The sequence below is a fragment of the Rhincodon typus genome, chromosome 30, assembly GCF_021869965.1.
Source record: "Rhincodon typus isolate 14 chromosome 30, sRhiTyp1.1, whole genome shotgun sequence".
NCBI classification, from domain to species: Eukaryota; Metazoa; Chordata; class Chondrichthyes; order Orectolobiformes; family Rhincodontidae; genus Rhincodon; species Rhincodon typus.
Window position 1 is genome coordinate 26,887,465 of NC_063361.1, and position 18,658 is coordinate 26,906,122.

An 18,658-nucleotide genomic window follows, 5' to 3' on the forward strand; every position below is an offset into this window, starting at 1 on the left:
TGGCCTGCTGTGTTCATCCAGCCCTGCACCTTGTTGTCTAGGGTTGTCAGTGGGCCTGTTAAGCTTAGACATGCCAATAGCCCATAGAATATAACTCAATAATTCCCCATTTACTTTACAGGGTTGCCTCCAATGGTGCACTTCTTGTTGCCAATTTTGTAAAGTAAGCAAAGTAGCAACAGTGCCACTGAAGTCCCCAAGATGCCCTGGGACTAAATTTTGCCACATGCCTCTGATTTCTGTATGCCAGTGATGCAAATGTAAACAACTGCCTCCAGCAGTACATAAATAACATCAAACATCTTGGACCTGGCTACAGGTGAGCTGGCCCCTCAGCTCATCAGTACAAGCCAACAGTGTGCTCTCGTATTTTTGGCCTTTACGTAGCTTCCCCGAAAATTTGGAAACAGCCCAGCCAGAAAGAAAGAAGTATCAAAGATGTAATTTTCTAAACTATGTATCCAAATTGCTTTAAACTTTTCTTTGAGACTTCCTGTCAACTCTAAATTCACAAACATATCTGTTGTCACACATATGCAGAAACAAGCCTACTACACAAACATAAACGATCATAACATTCTGTGGAATGAATGTGCGATACTGTTAATTGATCATAAAATGATTCCTATTTTTCTCCCTGCCACAAGTACTTTACCCTAGTTTTTTTATTAGGCCTGTTGTTCACAACTCAAGTTTAAAAGAATAAAAATTTTAATTGTACTGATGGGTGTTTTGTACATATATGACATGAAGTTTCATATTTGTTGTATTTCTGTTAATACTGACTCGTACCAACAAATAGCTGTTGCTGTGGCTGCATTTTTTATGCCAACTTATGTAGTTCTTTCTCCCCGTGATTTTCTGTGGTTCACTGCAGAATAAAGGCATTGATAATCTGTTGGTAGGAGAGCATTTTGGTGGTAGTGATCATAACTCTGTTACTTTTACAAAAGTCATGGCTAGGATAGGTACATACAACAGGGTAAGGTTTATAATTGGAGGAAGGGTAATTATAATTCTGTTAGGCAAGAACTGGGTAACGTAAAATGGGAACAGATGCTGTCTGGGAAGAGCGCTATTGAAATGTGGAGATTATTTAAGGAATGCATACTGTGTGTGCTTGATATGTTTGTCCCTAGCAGGCAGGGAAGATGCGGTTGAGTGAGGGAGCCTTGGTTCTCAAGAGTGGTCGAATGAATGGCTAAGATGAACAAGGACTCTTACATAAGGTTTAGGAAACAAGGATCGGAAAAGGCTGTAGAGGGATACAAGTTAGCCAGGAAGGAGCTGAAGAGAGGGCTTAGGAGAGCTATAAGGGGGCATGAGAAAACCTTGGCAGATAGGATCAAGGAAAACTCCAAGGCTTTTTACACATACGTGAGGAATAAGAGAATGACCAGAGAAAGGGTAGGGCCGATCAAGGATTGTAAAGGGAATTTGTGCACGGAGCCTAAAGAGATAGGAGAGGTCCTTAATGAATACTTTTCTTCGATATTCACAACTGAGAGGGACGTAGTTGTAGAGGAGGACAGTGTGAAGCAGGCTGGTAGGTTAGAGGAGGTCGATGTTAGCAAGGAAGATGTACTAGGAATTCTGAGGAACTTGAAGATAGATAAGTCCCCTGGGTCTGATGGGATTTATCCAAGGATTCTGTGGGAAGCGAGGTAAGAGATCACAGGTCCTTTGGCGATGATCTTTTCATCCTCACTGTCCACGGCTATAGTGCCGGAAGATTAGAGAGAGGCAAACGTCATTCCCTTGTTCAAAAAAGGGAATAGAGATAACCCTGGAAACCCTGGAAGTTAGTCTTGCGTCAGTGGTGGGCAAATTATTGGAAAGGGCTCTGAGAGATAGGATTTATGATCACTTGGATAGACACAGTTTGATTCGTGCTAGTCAGCATGGATTTGTGAGGGGTAGATCATGCCTCACAAACCTTATTGAATTCTTTGAAGAGGTGACCAAACACGTGGATGAAGGTAGAGCAGTGGATGTGGTAAACAGGCGTTTGATAAGGTTCCCCATGGCAGGCTCATGCAGAAGGTAAGGAGGCATGGGACAGGGGTAAATGTGGCAGATTGGATTCAGAATTGGCTGACCCTTAGAAGACAAAGGGTGGTAGTGGATGTAAAATATTCAACATGGTGCTCAGTTACGAGTGGTGTACCACAAGGCTCTGTTCTGGGTCCTCTTCTGTTTGTGATTTTTATAAATGATTTGGATGAAGGAGTGGAAGGGTGGATTAGTAAGTTCGCGGACGATACCAAGGTGGGTCGAGTTGTGGATAGTACGGAGGGTTGTTCCAGGTTACAAAGGGACATTGATAGGATGCAGAGCTAGGCTGAGAAGTGGCAGATGGAGTTTAACCCTGAAAAGTGTGAGGTGGTTCATTTTGGAAGGACAAACTTGAAAGCAGAATACAGGGTTAAGGGAAAGATTCTTGGCAGTGTGGCGGAGCAGAGGGATCTTGGGGTTCATGTCCACAATTCCCTGAAAGCTGCCACCCAGGTGGATAGAGTTATTAAGAAGGCGTATGGTGTGTTAGCTTTCATTAGTAGATGGATTGAGTTCAGGAGCTGTGAAGTTATTCTCCAGCTATACAAAAGCCTGGTTCGGCCACATCTGGAGCATTGTGTCCAGTTCTGGTCGCCTCATTACAGGAAAGCTGTGGAAGCATTGGAAAAGATGCCGAGGAGATTTACCAGGATGTTGCCTGGAATGGAGGGAAAGTCTTACGAGAAAAGGTTGAGAGAGCTAGGGCTTTTCTCTTTAGAACGACGAAGGATGAGAGGTGACTTGATAGAGGTGTACAAAATGGTCAGAGGTATAGATAAATTGGACAGTCAGAGACTTTTTCCTAGGGTAGATGTAGCTATTACAAGGGGGCGTAGTTTTAAAGTGAGTGGAGGTAGCTATAGGGGAGACATCAGAGGTAGGTTCTTTACTCCGAGAGTGGTAGGGGCGTGGAATGCATTGCCGGAGACGGTAGTGGAGTCGGCCTCATTAGGGGCATTTAAGCGGCTATTAGATAGGCATATGGATGATAATATAAGGTAGGGGTGGAGGTTAGATAGACCTTAGGTTCAGGGTAAAAGTTCAGCACAACATTGTGGGCCGTAGGGCCTGTACTATGCTGTACTGTTCTATGTTCTAATCTGTTCCTTTTCTAATCAAAGACTGCATCAATAGTTGAAGTGAAAGCAAACCCCTATTTTTGTCCAGGTGCTACAACTGTGCACTTTTATGGCGCACATTAAAAAATGCCACTAATTGATGCCATTCTCTTTTAATTTCAGGGTCACCTGCGAGAGGGAAAATGCCATCTATCTTTAGGGAATGCTATGGCAGCTGGCCGGTGTTTCCAAAAAGTCCTGGAACTGGAACCCCATAGCTCCCAGGCACTTACCGAGGTATGCAGCACACTTGTTGTAGAGATTGCCAGAATTTGATTTACCAAAGCAACTTACCGGTTGTACTAGATTCTAATGTCTAAGAGCATTGTTTCTAAACTTCATTACAAATGTTTAGAGCACTTGTGCTGTTTGCTGTGACCAACTATTAGAATCATATTTTCATTTAACTGCACTGCCACTTGTCCAATGACTAGTTTTTTTGGATGAGGAGGGAGGAAACACTGTGGTTAAAAGCATAGGTCAGAGGCTAGGAATCCTGTGGCTAGTAACTCGGCTGTTGACTGTGCAAAAGTTTGTCCACCATCTTCAAGGTGCAAGTCAGGAGTGTGATGGAATATTCACTACCTGCTTGGTTGAGGGCAGCTCCAACTACACTCAAGCTTGATGCTATTCGGGACAAAGCAGTCCACTCGATTGGCACCACCTCCACAGACATTGACTACATCACCAATGCTCAGTAGCAGCAGTGTGTACTGTCTACAAGATATACTGCAGAAATTCACAAAGGCTGCTTAGTGCCTTCCAAATCTATGACCACTATCATCTAGAAGGACAAAGGCAGCAGACATATGGGAACACATCACCCGCAAGTTCTTTTCCAAGCCACTCACATCTGACTTAGAAATATATCGCTGTTCCTTAAGTGTTGCTGGGTCAGAATCCTGGAACACCCTCCTAACAATACCTACATCAAATTGATTCAAGAGTGCAGCTCACCACCACCTTCTCAAGGGCACTTAGAGCAGGGCAATAAACATCCACATCCCCTGGATGAAAAAAGGGAAAAGGGAGTCTACATTGGGATCACACTGCTGATAGGAGGATAGGAACAGATTGCATATCCAACTTTAAGCAATGAAAGTGTAAAGGAAGAACTTTCAAATCAGAGGGGGCAAAAAGGATGGCTGGATGTCATCAACAGATGAAGGGAACTGAATTTAGTGCTTTCATAAGATCATAAAGCAGTGGAAAATACGAGAAAAGCAAGATGGGTTGAAGATGGAGAAAGAGGTGATGGTGCAAGTTTGGAGGAGAAACCATCTGTTATTAGTACATAGAATCAAAAGAAAAAGCCAGGATAATATTGTCTTCAGGAGAGACTGAGGAGGAAGATATATTGCTCAATCTGGTTAATCACTCCATTCTAGGTTCCTTCCAGATGCTAATATACTGCAATAACATTCCCATAAATGATTGATCTGCATTGAAACGTCTCCATGTGGAGGAAAGAAAGGTGATAGAAATATTAAAAATAACAAGAAAAGATAGTGAAGTAGTCATAGATGTTAATAATTGAAAAGAACAATCTCTGTGCTGAAGCTGAGATACTACATTGTACACAGTATTGGTCACATTATTTAAGGAAGGGTGTAAATGAGTTGGAAATAATTCAGAGGAGGTTTACTAGACTAATACCTGAAATGGGGGAAATAAGTTTACAATGAAAGTTTGGACAGGATAGGCTAGAGTTTAGAAGGATAAGTGGTGACTTGATTGGTGTGTCAAAACCTGTTTGAACAGGTTGATTAAAAATATCTATGAGGTCTTGACAAGGTGAATGTGGAGAGGATGGTTCCTTTTATGGGAGATTCCAGAACTAGTGATAAGAACATAAGAACTAGGGGCAGGAGTAGGTCATCTGGCCCCTCGAGCCTGCACCGCCATTTAATAAGATCAAGGCTGATCTTTTTGAGACTCAGCTCCACTTACCCGCCCACTCACCATAACCCTTAATTCCTTTACTGTTCAAAAATTTATCTAGCCTTGCCTTAAAAACATTCAGCGAGGTAGCTTCAACCGCTTCACTGGGCAGGGAATTCCACAGATTCACAACCCTTTGGGTGAAGAAGTTCCTCCTTACCTCCGTCCTACATCTGCTTCCCTTTATTTTGAGGCTATGCCCTCTAGTGCTAGTTTCACCTGTTGTGGAAACAACCTCCCTGCTTCCACCTTATCTATTCCCTTCATAACCTTATATGTTTCTATAAGATCTCTCCTCATTCTTCTGAATTCCAATGAGTATAATCCCAGTCTACTCAGTCTCTCCTCATAATCCAACCCTCTCGACTCTGGAATCAACCGAGTGAATCTCCTCTGCACCCCCTCCAGTGCTAGTGTATCTCTTCTCAAGTAAGGAGACCAAAACTGCACACCGTACTCCAGATGTGGCCTCACCAGGACCCTATACAGCTGCAGCATAGCCTCCCTGTTTTTAAACTCCATCCCTCTAGCAATGACAGACAAAATTCCATTTGCCTTTTTAATTACCTGCTGCACCTGCAATCCTACTTTTAGCGATTCATGCACAAGGACACCCAAGTCCCTTTGCACAGCAGCGTGCTGCAATTTTTTACCATTTAAAACATAGTCCATTTTGCAGTTATTCCTACCAAAATGGATAACCTCACACTTAGCAACATTGTACTCCATCTGCCAGACCTTTGCCCACTCACTTAGACTATCTGTATCCCTCTGCAGACTTTCAGTGTCTTCTGCACACTTTGCTCTACCACTCACCTTAGTGTCATCTGCAAATTTTGACACACCACACTTCGTCCCCAACTCCAAATCATCTATGTAAATTGTAAACAATTTCGGTCCCAACACTGATCCCTGAGGCACCCCACTAGCCACTGACCGCCAACCTGAAAAACACCCATTTACCCCTACTCTTGCTTTCTACTGGTCAACCAATCCTCTATCCATGCCAAAACATTACCTGTAATACCGTGCAACTTTATCTTATGTGGCACCTTGTCAAATGCCTTCTGGAAATCCAGATACACCACATCCACAGGTTCCCCATTGTCCACCATGCAAATAATGTCCTCAAAGAATTCCACCAAATTAGTTAAACATGACCTACCCTTCATGAACCCATGCAGGGTGTTTCCAATGGGACAATTTATATCCAGATTTCTTGCTATTTCTTCCTTAATGATAGATTCAAGCATTTTCCCCACTACCGAAGTTAAGCTAACTGGCCTACAGTTACCTGCTTTTTGTCTACTTCCTTTTTTAAACAGTGGCGTCACATTGGCTGTTTCCCAATCTGCGGGAACCAGCCCAGAGTCCAGTGAATTTTGGTAAATAATTACTAGTGCATTTGCTATTTCCCCATCACCTCTTTTAGTACTCTGGGATGCATTTCATCAGGGCCAGGAGACTTGTCTACCTTTAGCCCCATTAGCTTGCCCAGCACTGCCTCCTTAGTGATAATGATAGTTTCTAGGTCCTCACCTGCTATAACCTTCTTGCCATTAGTTTTCGGCATGTTATTTGTGTCTTCCACTGTGAAGACCGACACGAAATAACTGTTTAATGTCTCATTCCCAACTATTAACTTGGCCTTCTCATCCTCTAAAGGACCAATGTTTACCTTCGCCACTCTTTTACGATTTACATATTTATAGAAACTTTTGCTGCCTGTTTTTATATTCTGAGCTAGTTTACTCTCATAATCTATCTTACTTTTCTTTATAACTTTTTTTGTGGCTTTCTGTTGGCCTTTAAAGATTTCCCAGTCTACTAATTTCCCACTACTCTTTGTATGTGTTTTTTTTTTCAATCTGATACTTTCCTTTATTTCCTTAGACATCCATGGCTGGCTCTCTCTTCCTACAGTTTTTCCTTATCACTGGAATATACTTCTGCTGAGCACTGAAAAATCATTTTGAAAGTCCTCCACTGTTCCTCAATTGACCCACCATAAAGCTTTTGCTCCCATTCTACCTCAGCTAACTCCTCCCTCATTCCTTCATAGTCTCCTTTGTTTAAGCACAGGACATAGGTACTGGATTTAACCTTCTCACGCTCCATCTGTATTTTAAATTCGATCATACTGTGATCGCTCCTTCCGAGAGGATCCCTAACTGTGAGATCGTTAATTATTCCTGTCTCGTTACACAGGACTAGATCTGGGATAGCTTGCTCCCTCATAGGTTCCATTACATATTGTTAAAGGAAATTATCGCGGATACATTCTATGAACCCCTCCTCAAGGCTGCCATGACCGACCTGGTTTGACCAATCGAAATGTAGATTAAAATCCCCCATGATAATTACTGTACTATTTTTACATGCATTAGCTATTTCTATGTTTATTGCCCGCCCCACCGCGATGTCATTATTTGGTGGCCTATAGACCACACCTATCAGTGACGACTTCTCCCTGCTATTCCTAATTTCCATCCAAATGGATTCAACGTTTTGTTCAGTAGAACCTGTATCATCCTTAAAAATCATAGCAACACCACCTCCCTTACCTTCCTGTCTGTCCTTCCGAACAGTTTGATACCCCTGGATATTTAACTCCCAGTCATGACCATCCTGTAACCATGTCTCTGTAATGGCCACCAAGTCATACCCATTTGCCATGATTTGCACCATCAACTCATCCACCTTGTTTTGAATGCTCCGAGCATTCAGATAAAGTGCCCTTATGCCAGTTTTTGCACCTTCTTTTTGGGTCCTATTACCTCCATTACTAACAGCTCTTGAGTTCTCCTTCCCTTTAACTTTTTTCCTAATTTTCAATGGAGTTGAAGCTTCCTCATCACCTGCTAACCTGCTGCTTTGCCTTACATTAATTGTTATTCTCCCTCTACGCTCACTTCTCCCTTACCCCCTACTTACTAGTTTAAAGTCCTATTAACCACCCTATTTACCCTTTTCTCCAGAACACTGGACCCGGCCCTGTTCAGGTGGAGTCCATCCCAGCGGTATAGATCCCTCCTGTCCCAGAACTGATACCAGTGCCCCATGAAAAGGAAACCCTCTTCCCCACACCACTCCTTTAACCGCGTGTTTACTTCCCTGATCCTCGCCTCCCTATGCCAATTTGCACGTGGCTCGGGCAGCAATCCAGAGATTATGACGCTTGAAGACCTGTTTTTTAATTTTGTTCTTAGCTTTTCATAATCCCGAAACAGGTCTTTTTTCCCAGTCCTGCCTGTGTTGTTGGTACCTACGTGGACCACAACAACTGGATCCTCCCCCTCCCTCTCTAGTATCCTCTCAAGCCGGTCAGAGATGTCTCGCACCCTGGCACCGGGTAGGCAACACACCATGCGGGATTCTCTATCCTGCTCGCAGAGGATACTGTCTATCCCCCTGATGACGGAATCCCCTACAACTACAATCTGTCTTTTTGCTCCCCCCTCTTGAATGGCCTCCTGGACCATGGTGCCATGGTCAGTTGACGCATCCTTCCTGCAGCCCTGTTCCTCATCCACGCAGGGAGCAAGTGCCTCATACCTGTGGGCCAATGTCAAGGGCTGCATCTCCTGTGTTCCTGTCTGCAGGGTCCATCTACCTGCCTCACTCGCAGTCACACACTGCTGTCCCTGCCCACCGAACGAATTAACATTAGTTAATCTACCAGGTGTGACTGCGTCCTGGAACACAGCATCCAGGTATTTCTCCCCATCCCGGATGTGCCGCAGCGTTTGGAGCTCGGATTCCAGCTCAGCAACTTTGAGCCCGAGCTCCTCAAGCAGCCAACACTTGCTGCAGATGTGGTCACTGCCGTTCTCAATGGGATCAGCTAGCTCCCACATCATACAGCTACAACACATCACCTAGCCTGCCATCTCTACTTAGTTAATTATTTAAAATTAATTAGTTTTTTTTAAGTTTTACAGTGTTCTCTGCACCAGTAAGTTTACTCTGTTATATACTCAAACAGACTCCAGCTTTGCCTTCCAACCTGCTCCCAGAGGATTTGGCATCTAGGTGACCACCCCAGAAGATAACAAAGAGATGAGAAAAAAAAAATGCAAATAGCTTACCTGCTCACCACACTTAGTCGTTATTATTAAGTTAGAGGAGGTGGAAGGGTGGGAGACACTATGCGTGTAGTGTCTCGGGTATTAGTTAACTCCCAAATTTATTGGGTGGAAGCTTACTTTCTCAGGCTGCCCTCGCGCTTTCTCCCGGACTCCCGCTGCTGAAACAACTGAAAGGTCGCAATCACGCGAGGTAAGACTTTTATAATCAAAAAGCTTACCTTCCCAGGCTGCCCTCGCACTTTCTCCCGGACTCCCACTGCTGAAGCATGTTTAAAAATCGTGAGTCACCTGTTTAAAACTTGAATCAAATTTATTTTCTCTGAGGACTGAGAGAGTTTGAAACTCTTCCTGAAAAGGTGGTGGAGGCAGAACCCTCAACTATTTTCAAGGCAGAAGTGGATATATCCTTTAGCCAGCGGGTGGGAAGTTATCATAGGCAATTTGGGAATGTGGATTTGAGATTACAATCGGATCAGCTGTGATCTTATTGAATGGGGGAACAGATTTGAGGAGCTGACTGGTGGGTGATTTGTTGCTTTGAATAAATGAGAGACCATTCAAAAAATGCAGAAATTGATGTCAACAACAAAGGACTACTGATAATCGAATTTTCAGAAGTTCTGAGGAATTAAACAGAGCGGATCATGGACTTCATAAATGAGATGGGATTATTCCCAGAAGAAAGATGTTTTTAAGTTTGCATTAATTATGTATTATCATGTGTATTTTAATCATAGACAAATTATATTGTGCAAATCACTGAATATCCACAGTGAAACATCTCTCTCACTTTAATCACTTGCACCAATCTTTTGCCTTTTATGATCACACAAAATGCAAAGCAAGTTAACGTGACATTGACAACCAGGCAAAATCAGGATTGTGTTTTTCTTAATTCAATAAGGTAGATCCTATCCAAGTATGAACACAGTTACTTTAGGAAGTTGACCTTGTTTGGAGTCTGTTATTTAGATATCCCTGTTATTTCTGTAGCTGAAGAATGCAGAAGCAGTGCTGGAGTACGAAAGAATAGCTGAACTTGGCTATGTCAAAAGAGATTTCAGAAAGGTAATTTGACCATCATATGTATATTATTTGGAATGTATTATGATTTAATTAATTGAAAAAGTATAAATTTGTTTTTAAAAGTTGTTTCATGTAAACATTCAGGAAGTGCATGACTGGCTGAGTTTCAAGTTAGAAAATCTACAAATTTATGCAGAATAAAGTAAAATAGTCTGACTTTGCAAACTGTTATGAGAAGTTTGCATACTACCAACATGTTATGATTCTTGATTTTAATTCTTTGACCCCTTTTTACAGTCTTTTCTTTCCCCCCTTGATTCTCTTCGAAAAGCAGGAACTGGTCTTCTGTGGCATTTAATAATACTGCTTCATATATAGTTATTATGCAACAAGTTGATACAAAGCTGCACTGTGTCTTCATTGAAGGTCTCCCCATAATAATATTTCACAAGTTGAGAACTTGTGAATCATTATGAATGCAAATGGTAAGTTGGCTTTCATAGTGAGAGGATTTGAGTACAGGAGCAGGGATGTCTTGCTGCAGTCGTACAGGGCCTTGGTGAGACCACATCTGGAGTATTGTGTGTAGTTCTGGTCTCGTTATCTGAGGAAGAATATTCTGGCAATTGTGAAAGTGCAACGCATTTCTGCCAGTCTGAATCCTAGGGTGGCAGACTGAATAATTAAGAGAGACTGGAGCGATTAAAACTATTTTACTCGAGTTTAGAAGAATGAGGGGGTGGTCTCATAGAAACCTAGAAAATTCTAACAGGACCAGATAGAGTAAACAGTGGAGAGATGTACCAAATGTCCAGTGAGTTCAGAACCAGGGATCAGAATTTAAGGATATGGGCTCAGCCATATAAGACTCCGATGAGGAGAAATTTCTCCAGCCAGAGAGTGTGAGCCTGTGGATGGCTCTGCCACAAAAGGTTGTTGAGGCCAACACATTGAATGTTTTCAAGAAGGAGTCGGATAGAGTTCTTAGGGCTAAAGGGATCAAAAGCCATGGGGAGAAAGCAGGAACAGGGTACTGAATTTGATGATCAGCCATGACCATATTGAGTAGCAGAGCAGGCTCGAAGGACTGAATGGCCTACTCCTCCTATTTTCTGTGTTTCTAAACCTGCATCCTCATTTGATCCTGCCTAAAAGAAAATTCTCATCCGTCCATCAGAATCACTTTTTAAAAAATTGTGCAATTACAAGGAATTATACTTTTTTAAAAAACTTATTTGTACTAATCAATTCATTATGTCTAGTTGGCCAATGAAGTTGATGGAAGTATTCATATTAAAATAATCGAGCAGTTCTAATTTCCCTCAAAATTGAATGGAATTAAGGAACTAATTGTCTAACGTCCTGTCATCATTTTTTATCTCTGAAATCTTCTCTAAGGTTGTATACTATATGGATCGTGCCCTCGAATTTGCTCCTGCCTGTCACCGCTTCAAAATCCTTAAAGCTGAATGCTTAGCCCTTCTTGGCCGTTACCCTGATGCACAATCAGTAGCAAGGTAGAAATATTCATTCCTTTGAGTACTGTAGCTTTATGGAATTCTATGTAATTTTGTAATTTTTAATTGTTCTCGTTGTGGTGAGGGATATTAGTTCTGAGGAATGATTCAATTATTGTATTGAATACTCGGAGTTAATATCAAGTATTCCCAGTCATTTATAATCCAGTGAGGGAGTAAAATTTCATCCTGTCTCCCTTTGCTCCAGCCAGTGTCAAAGAAGTAACATATATTGCACCAATATGAGCTTTCTCCTCATCAAGCATTAGAGCAGCTTTTTGTAAAATTCATCCTGTGGACATCATGAACTAATAATTGAAGATGGTATTAACTGATGTGCAATAGTAAGAAAGCCTGTTGTAAAGTGATATAGTATTTTACTGATGACCAAGTGATGCAGCTGAGTATGTAAAGGCTGGATAGGTAAAACATTCCACTTTGTAAAACATAGTTATACAGATCAAAATGTCCCAACATCAACTTCCTGTGTGTTTAAAGTTAACTAATCTCATTAGTAACATTGGTTACAGTAAACAGTTCATTTCATTGTCCCAATGCTAAAGAGAGAGGCTGGAGTAAGGAAGAAAGTTAAAATAAGGTCATCCTGATTAGTGACCGCTGCTAGAAAATGCACACATGTTGACATTGCTTGACAACTGTATTAGACTTGGCTACCAAGGGGCGCTCTGTTCTACCTCGTGGGTAGAGGTACCATGGGACCATCTTGCAACATAAATCAGTATTTTCAAGGTTAGAATGGATAAAATTGGTAAGGAATCTGTAATTTTATACGTTGTTGATAAGTGTAAATTTTGCAATTCTGCTAGCTAAACTGTTAATTTTAAGCAGAATTGTAGAATCTTACAGAGTAGAAATAAGTCATTCGGCCCATTGGTTCTGTCCTGTGGAAGAATATACACTTAGTCTCACTCCTGTAGTCTGTCCTCATTGCTTGTCATTTTTTTCTCCCTTTGCTGTTTATCCAATGTCTTTCTGAAAGCTACCATTGAACCTGTTTCCAATACTGTTTCGAACAGTGCATTCTAAATACTTGTGTACTGTATTAAAACCCTCAAAATTTTGAATGTTTCTAATAATAATATTCTAACCTTCTATACTCCAAAGAGAACAATCTCAGCTTCTCTTATCTATCTGCATTAATCCTTAATTTCTGCTTGCTTTTCTTCCAGTGACATTCTGCGTATGGATTCAACTAATGCTGATGCCCTGTATGTGAGGGGGCTTTGCCTTTACTATGAGGACTGCATTGAAAAGGCTGTCCAGTTCTTTGTCCAGGCTTTAAGAATGGCACCTGATCACGAAAAGGCACGACTTGCTTGTAGGGTAGGTACTGATGACCCTTTTTGGAGAGGTGGTAGAGGGGGGAATCCAGATCGTGAAAGTATACTATCTTCCTGTAGTAATTGATTTTGGTAAAAGAGGTTTTCTTTTCCAACTTAGTTATATTTTGAATTGCTTACAGTGATTTGAAAATCTTTGAAATATCATTCACTAGTTGGATGTGCTGTCTATTTCACTTGTGTGCACCTGGGCAATAAATTCCTTTATTCTTGTGAAATTTAGACTAAGGTCAGCCCCCAAAGTTAGAACGAGAGGGGAGAGAATGAAATCAATCAAGCAGGAAGTGTGGAGGGAAAATGCGAAGTTGGATTTTTTTTTGAGATAACAAGGTCTAGAGCTGGATGAACACAGCAGGCCAAGCAGCATCAGAGGAGCAGGAAGGCTGACGTTTCGGGCCTAGACCCTTCTTCAGAAAAAATTTTTTTGGTTTGTTTTGCTCATGAGTGGGCTTGACTTGGCTCCAGCCGTTTTGAAATGAGGAAGCCAACTCAAAATCTTTTTCAAAAAATTCTAAATAAATGCTGTATTCAAGTTTATTTTCAATTTGCAGTTCTTTTTATAGCAGTGAAGTATTGTGCCTAAAATATCATTGAGTTTTGAAATATCCCATTCAGATGCATGAGAGTTAGTTTTGCCAGTGGGGACCTAAACAAAGTGTTGAAAGTCTCAGCAGGTCTGGCAGTATCTGTGGAGGGAAAAACAGAGCCTTGAGTATTGAATGAAAATGGCTCTTAGTCAGAACTTTGCTTTGGAAAAGCTGTTCTCTCATTGAACAATTTCTCCTTTAACTTATTTCACTGCTACAAATATGTTACTGGGGATACCCTCAAAGGTCTTCGTTGTGTCCCTTTTTGTAGGAGAATTCCTTGTTTCAGTCCTCCTCAAGCCTCTTCCCACAACTCATTTTCTGGTATATTAGTTAAAGAAGCAGATTTCCCTGAAGCAGATATGTTTTTGACTCAAAACATTAACTCTGCTTCTCTCTCAACAGATGCTCCCAGACCAGCTGAGTTTTTTCCAGCACACTTTTTTTCTTACAGATTTCCTCATCTGTATTGGTTTCTCTTTATTATTAAGTGGGGAATTTGGTAGAGAAGATTCCATGCTTATCCTTCCATTTATGTAAAGGGAGCACAATTCGGTCAGTTCAGTTAGAGAAGCAATGCAATCTGCTTATTCTGTGTTCAGCTTAGGATACATTATTACTCAGAGTGCAAGCAAAATTATAACCAAAAGTCTCTAAGCTATGAGTTGTTTCATATCGAAGCATAGTATAATCAGCTGTGATGCATTGAATATAGTGTTTGGATAAACAGATATTGGAATGTATTTCTGTGAACCAGATGAAAGATAATTGTATTAAATCATAGTATTCTCTGCTTTCCTATGATAACCATCTTTGAAGTATGTATATTGTAGTAAGCTGCTACTATGTTGAATGAATGTTTGAAGCAATGTGGCAAAGTTTTAAGCACAGTCAAGGGTTTGAAATATTTCCATATTTAACTTGTCTACAGAGATTTGTATCAGAAAGTTTGACAGTCGATGTCTATTGGTCAAGTCTCTTTATAGATAATAATGTTTTCTTTAAAAAAAACCTTGCTGCAGACTGCAATGGATCAAACATTGGGACACCATACATGAGAAGCACAACACACATAGCCACAACATATGCATAGATGGTGGTCTCTGTGTGTATTTTTAGTAAATCAGAGTTGTAAATAAATTAAAATGGTCAGCCCTAACCCAAGTATCTCTCCCTAGTTTAAAGTTTCAGTTCCCAGAAAATGTCTTTTCAAAATGCAATTGATTTTTACATCAGCCAAGAACTTCATTGTGACTGATTATTTTGTTTAAAAGCAAGGCACAAATTATCCCTGTTTCCAGGCAAAGTGAATGGAAAACCATTGTTGCTTTTGCATTTTCTGAAAACAATTTTGAGTAATTTCACCATGGTTGTTGAGGTGGTTCAACATGAGTCTGTAGCATCACATCATCATAAAAGCAGGAAATACAACCAGCTGAGGCCTATTTTTAATGGTGATGAGAAAGATACCAAAAAAGGAACACTTCAAACAGCTAAACAAGATGATTATTTTTCTTGAAGGCTGCCTTTGTTCTGTGCGCAGGCTTTGTGCAAGGCGCAACAACATAGAGCATCTGAAACGAAGTGCATGCATATTTCCGAGTGAGCATGTGCACTTATCTCACAGTGTCAACAGACTCTGCTTTTCTTAAATCATAATTGGCACACTGTAAAATACCCTTGCATATGTATCAGTTTTATTAGCAATTATCCATTAATTTCTGTAGTTGTGTTCAGCTACAATAACTTGTGAAACTGCAATATTGGGCCGAGCAGGTCAGTCCACAAATTGTAGTTGCATTGGTGCTGTCCTGGTTTCTCCTCACCAAAGCGGGTATAATTTCAAGATATCTAGCTTTTAATGTACATTTCATATGAATTATTTGAGCAGCTGAAATAAAAATGAGAAATGCACAGCAGGTCAGCCAGAACCTGATAGAGAGCAAAATTTTGTGTGGGGTCCTTCATCATTTGTCAATCATAGTGCTTCCCAAACTTTGTTTTGAGCTTTGAAAATTGTCATAATCTCTCACTGAGATCTGAGTGAGACCTGGAAATCAGACAGGGGAGAGAGACCCGTGAGAGTGGGGGAATTATTGGGGACACAGTGGGTGCAGGGACACCAGGATGGATGGTGCGGGAGCTGAGAGAGCAGGGGTTGTTTAAACTCAATTAAAGTTCAGGATTCCAAAATCTCAGTCTGCGACTCCATGTGGAATCCCATCCCTATGTTGGGAATCTCTGCTGTATCCATTCTCTTGAGCAGTTGTACTTTAAAGCCTAAGGTTGTTTGTTTTTCAGAAGCTTGAGAATAGATTGAAAATGGATCATTTTGGTGAGGTAATTGTGCATGAAAACCCTAAAATGGTGGTTTACTTTAAATTTAAGATTTTCTTCATCAATGTAATGTAAAATCAAAGCGGTTAAGCACAAGTTTCTGCTGTTACTTTGTGACATGTTTGAACTGAAACAACAGTGTGGTCTCTTTTTGCAAATAGAATGCTAAAGCTTTACGAGCAAAGAAGGAAGAGGGGAACAGAGCTTTCAAAGAAGGGTCCTTTGATGAGGCATTTGAACTTTATTCAGAAGCTCTGAAAATAGATCCAAATAACATCAAAACTAATGCTAAATTGTACTGTAATCGAGGGACGGTGGGCTCGAAGGTAAGTTGCTTGTAATTTTTGTAGTTCATTCACGTAAATGCTATTATAGCAATCGTAAGAATCAATATGTTGGTGTAATCCTTGATGTTCCTGCTGACTCATCCGGTTTATCAGTGATTTGCTAAGTCATACACACCAAGGAATTCTCATATGTGAGCACTTGTTTCAGCTGAGTGTTAGGTGATGTTATCACCTACCAGTGCTACAATTGTCCTCAGCTCTCTGGTTGAGGTAGATAGGAGAAGTTAATGCCAAATTGCTGCGCCATGTTGTCTCATCACATGCCTAGTCATGATGTGGAGCCCCAGCTCCTGTGAATAGTAGGAATCGTAACAATTCAAACCACCAAAGAATGAATGTGTATAGGAGAAAAATCAAGGAAGAAAACAGTTCAACCAAAATGATAACAGATTGGTACAAATAAATTTCTTTATAGTCTCTATAAATTTAGATGTGCTGCATTTTGCAAGCCTCCTGGCATGCTTTCATATTGGTGCCTTAACTATGAAGGTATTATATCTATAACTGAAGTGAAATCATCACGCATGATTGAAGCATATATTCAATTTCCTATATGATCAGTAAAGAAATTCCAATTATAAAATGTACTGAATGCTTTCTAAACTGGCATCCCCATTTGAGAATATTTAAACACTTTTTTTTAAAAAACATTGGAAAATGCAGTAGTCTAGCTGTGGTATTATGTTTTAACGTAATGTCACAGCAAATAAAATGTAACCTTAAAGCTTACATTATTGAGCACGATTAATGAATACTAAGTTGACTAGTTGTTTGGAAAATATTTTACAGCTCAACAAGATGCAACAAGCAATAGAAGACTGCACGAATGCAATAAAACTTGATGATACGTATATCAAGGCTTACATGAGGCGGGCACAGTGGTGAGTGATGCTTTGTTGCACTGAATTCTAGCAATTGAACTGTTGCATCCATTGATATTTGGACTTGGTTTCAAAGGTCACAAACTACTCTATATACTAGTATTAAGCTATAATAATTTGGATGTGAAAAGTGAAAAAACAAATCTTAACCACCAAGACAGTCAGATTCAACACAGTGGGGGTTTGTTTTATTGGAGGAAACTACCAATCATATTATCAAGCAGGAAAAATCAGCCCATTCAGCCCCTCATGTTGTGCTGGCTCTTTGAAAACACTTAGTTCCACTTCCCTGATCTTTCCCCAGAGCCTTGCAAATTTCCCCTTTCAGGTATGTATACACTTTCTTTTTGAAATTTGCTATTAAATCTGCTTCCACTGCCATAGAATCCCTACGGTGCAGAAAGAGACCATTTGGCCGATCAAGTTTGACCCACCAAAGTGCATCCAACCCAGACCCACCCACCTCCTCCCATCCCCATAACCCCACATAGGGTTTTTACCATGGCTAACCCACCTAACCTGTATATCCCTGGACTGTGGGAGGAAACCCATGCAGATGCTGGGAGAACATGAAACTCTACATAGTCACCCAAGACTAGAATTGAACGGGGTTCCTAGCATTGTGAGGGAACAGCACTAAGCACTGTGCCACCATGCTGCTCTTGTCGGTAGTACATTCTGATCACAGTTAATTCTGTGGACAATTATTGTAATTGCATCTGTCCGCTGCCCCAGATTTTTAATAATCTACTTTAAAGCTATGGTCTCTGATTACTAACCCCCCCTCCTACCTGTGGAATCGGTTTCGCTTTGGCTAATCTATTAAAATACCTAAATGTTTGGAATAGCCTGTTAAATGCCTTCATTACCTGCACATGGCTAAACAAAAGATGAGCAAAGCCCTTTATTCCAGTTATTCTCCAAATGCAGCACTTAACTCGTCTCTGAATTAAATTTCATTTTCTAAAAATCTGTCCATTTCACCAAATTGCCTATATCTTCCTTGTTGTTTATTAATAATATCTCAAAGTTCCTTGCCTTTTGCACCCTTTGAACATCTGCCATATACCCAAGACTTAGTCACTGCTGTATATTGAAAAGAGCCATGGTTGCAAATTGACTCAGAACAGATTACCATTATATTTGCTTGGCCGTCACTTGTTAATCCACGTTCTTCCAAAGACTAATCATTTTGTCCTAGGTTATGGTCTGTAGATATTTTCACACTGTAGGTGTTGGGCTGGCTGAACAATAAGTACCTCTTTTATCCCTGTGCTCTTCGGTCATCTGGTACAGCTCCAGTATTGAAGGACAGTTTAAAGTTGTGACCAAAGTCTTCACTGAATCACCCTTACTTCCTTGGTCTTCTAGGATTTATTCCTTTTGGACCTAGTATCTTC

The 18,658-nt window shown here is 40.8% G+C and overlaps 1 protein-coding gene across 1 annotated transcript in view; it reads left to right on the plus strand.

The window, feature by feature from the left end:
• dnajc7 (DnaJ (Hsp40) homolog, subfamily C, member 7) overlaps positions 1–18,658 on the plus strand; it is a gene marked incomplete at its 5' end in the record, with an annotated part of 33,653 nt that overhangs the window by 3,285 nt on the left and 11,710 nt on the right. The window contains 6 exons of the mRNA XM_048614417.1: positions 3,297–3,410; positions 10,196–10,270; positions 11,627–11,745; positions 12,936–13,089; positions 16,192–16,356; positions 17,167–17,258. Coding sequence (XP_048470374.1) covers positions 3,297–3,410; positions 10,196–10,270; positions 11,627–11,745; positions 12,936–13,089; positions 16,192–16,356; positions 17,167–17,258 — 719 coding nt within the window. The remainder of the gene's footprint in view (positions 1–3,296; positions 3,411–10,195; positions 10,271–11,626; positions 11,746–12,935; positions 13,090–16,191; positions 16,357–17,166; positions 17,259–18,658) is intronic.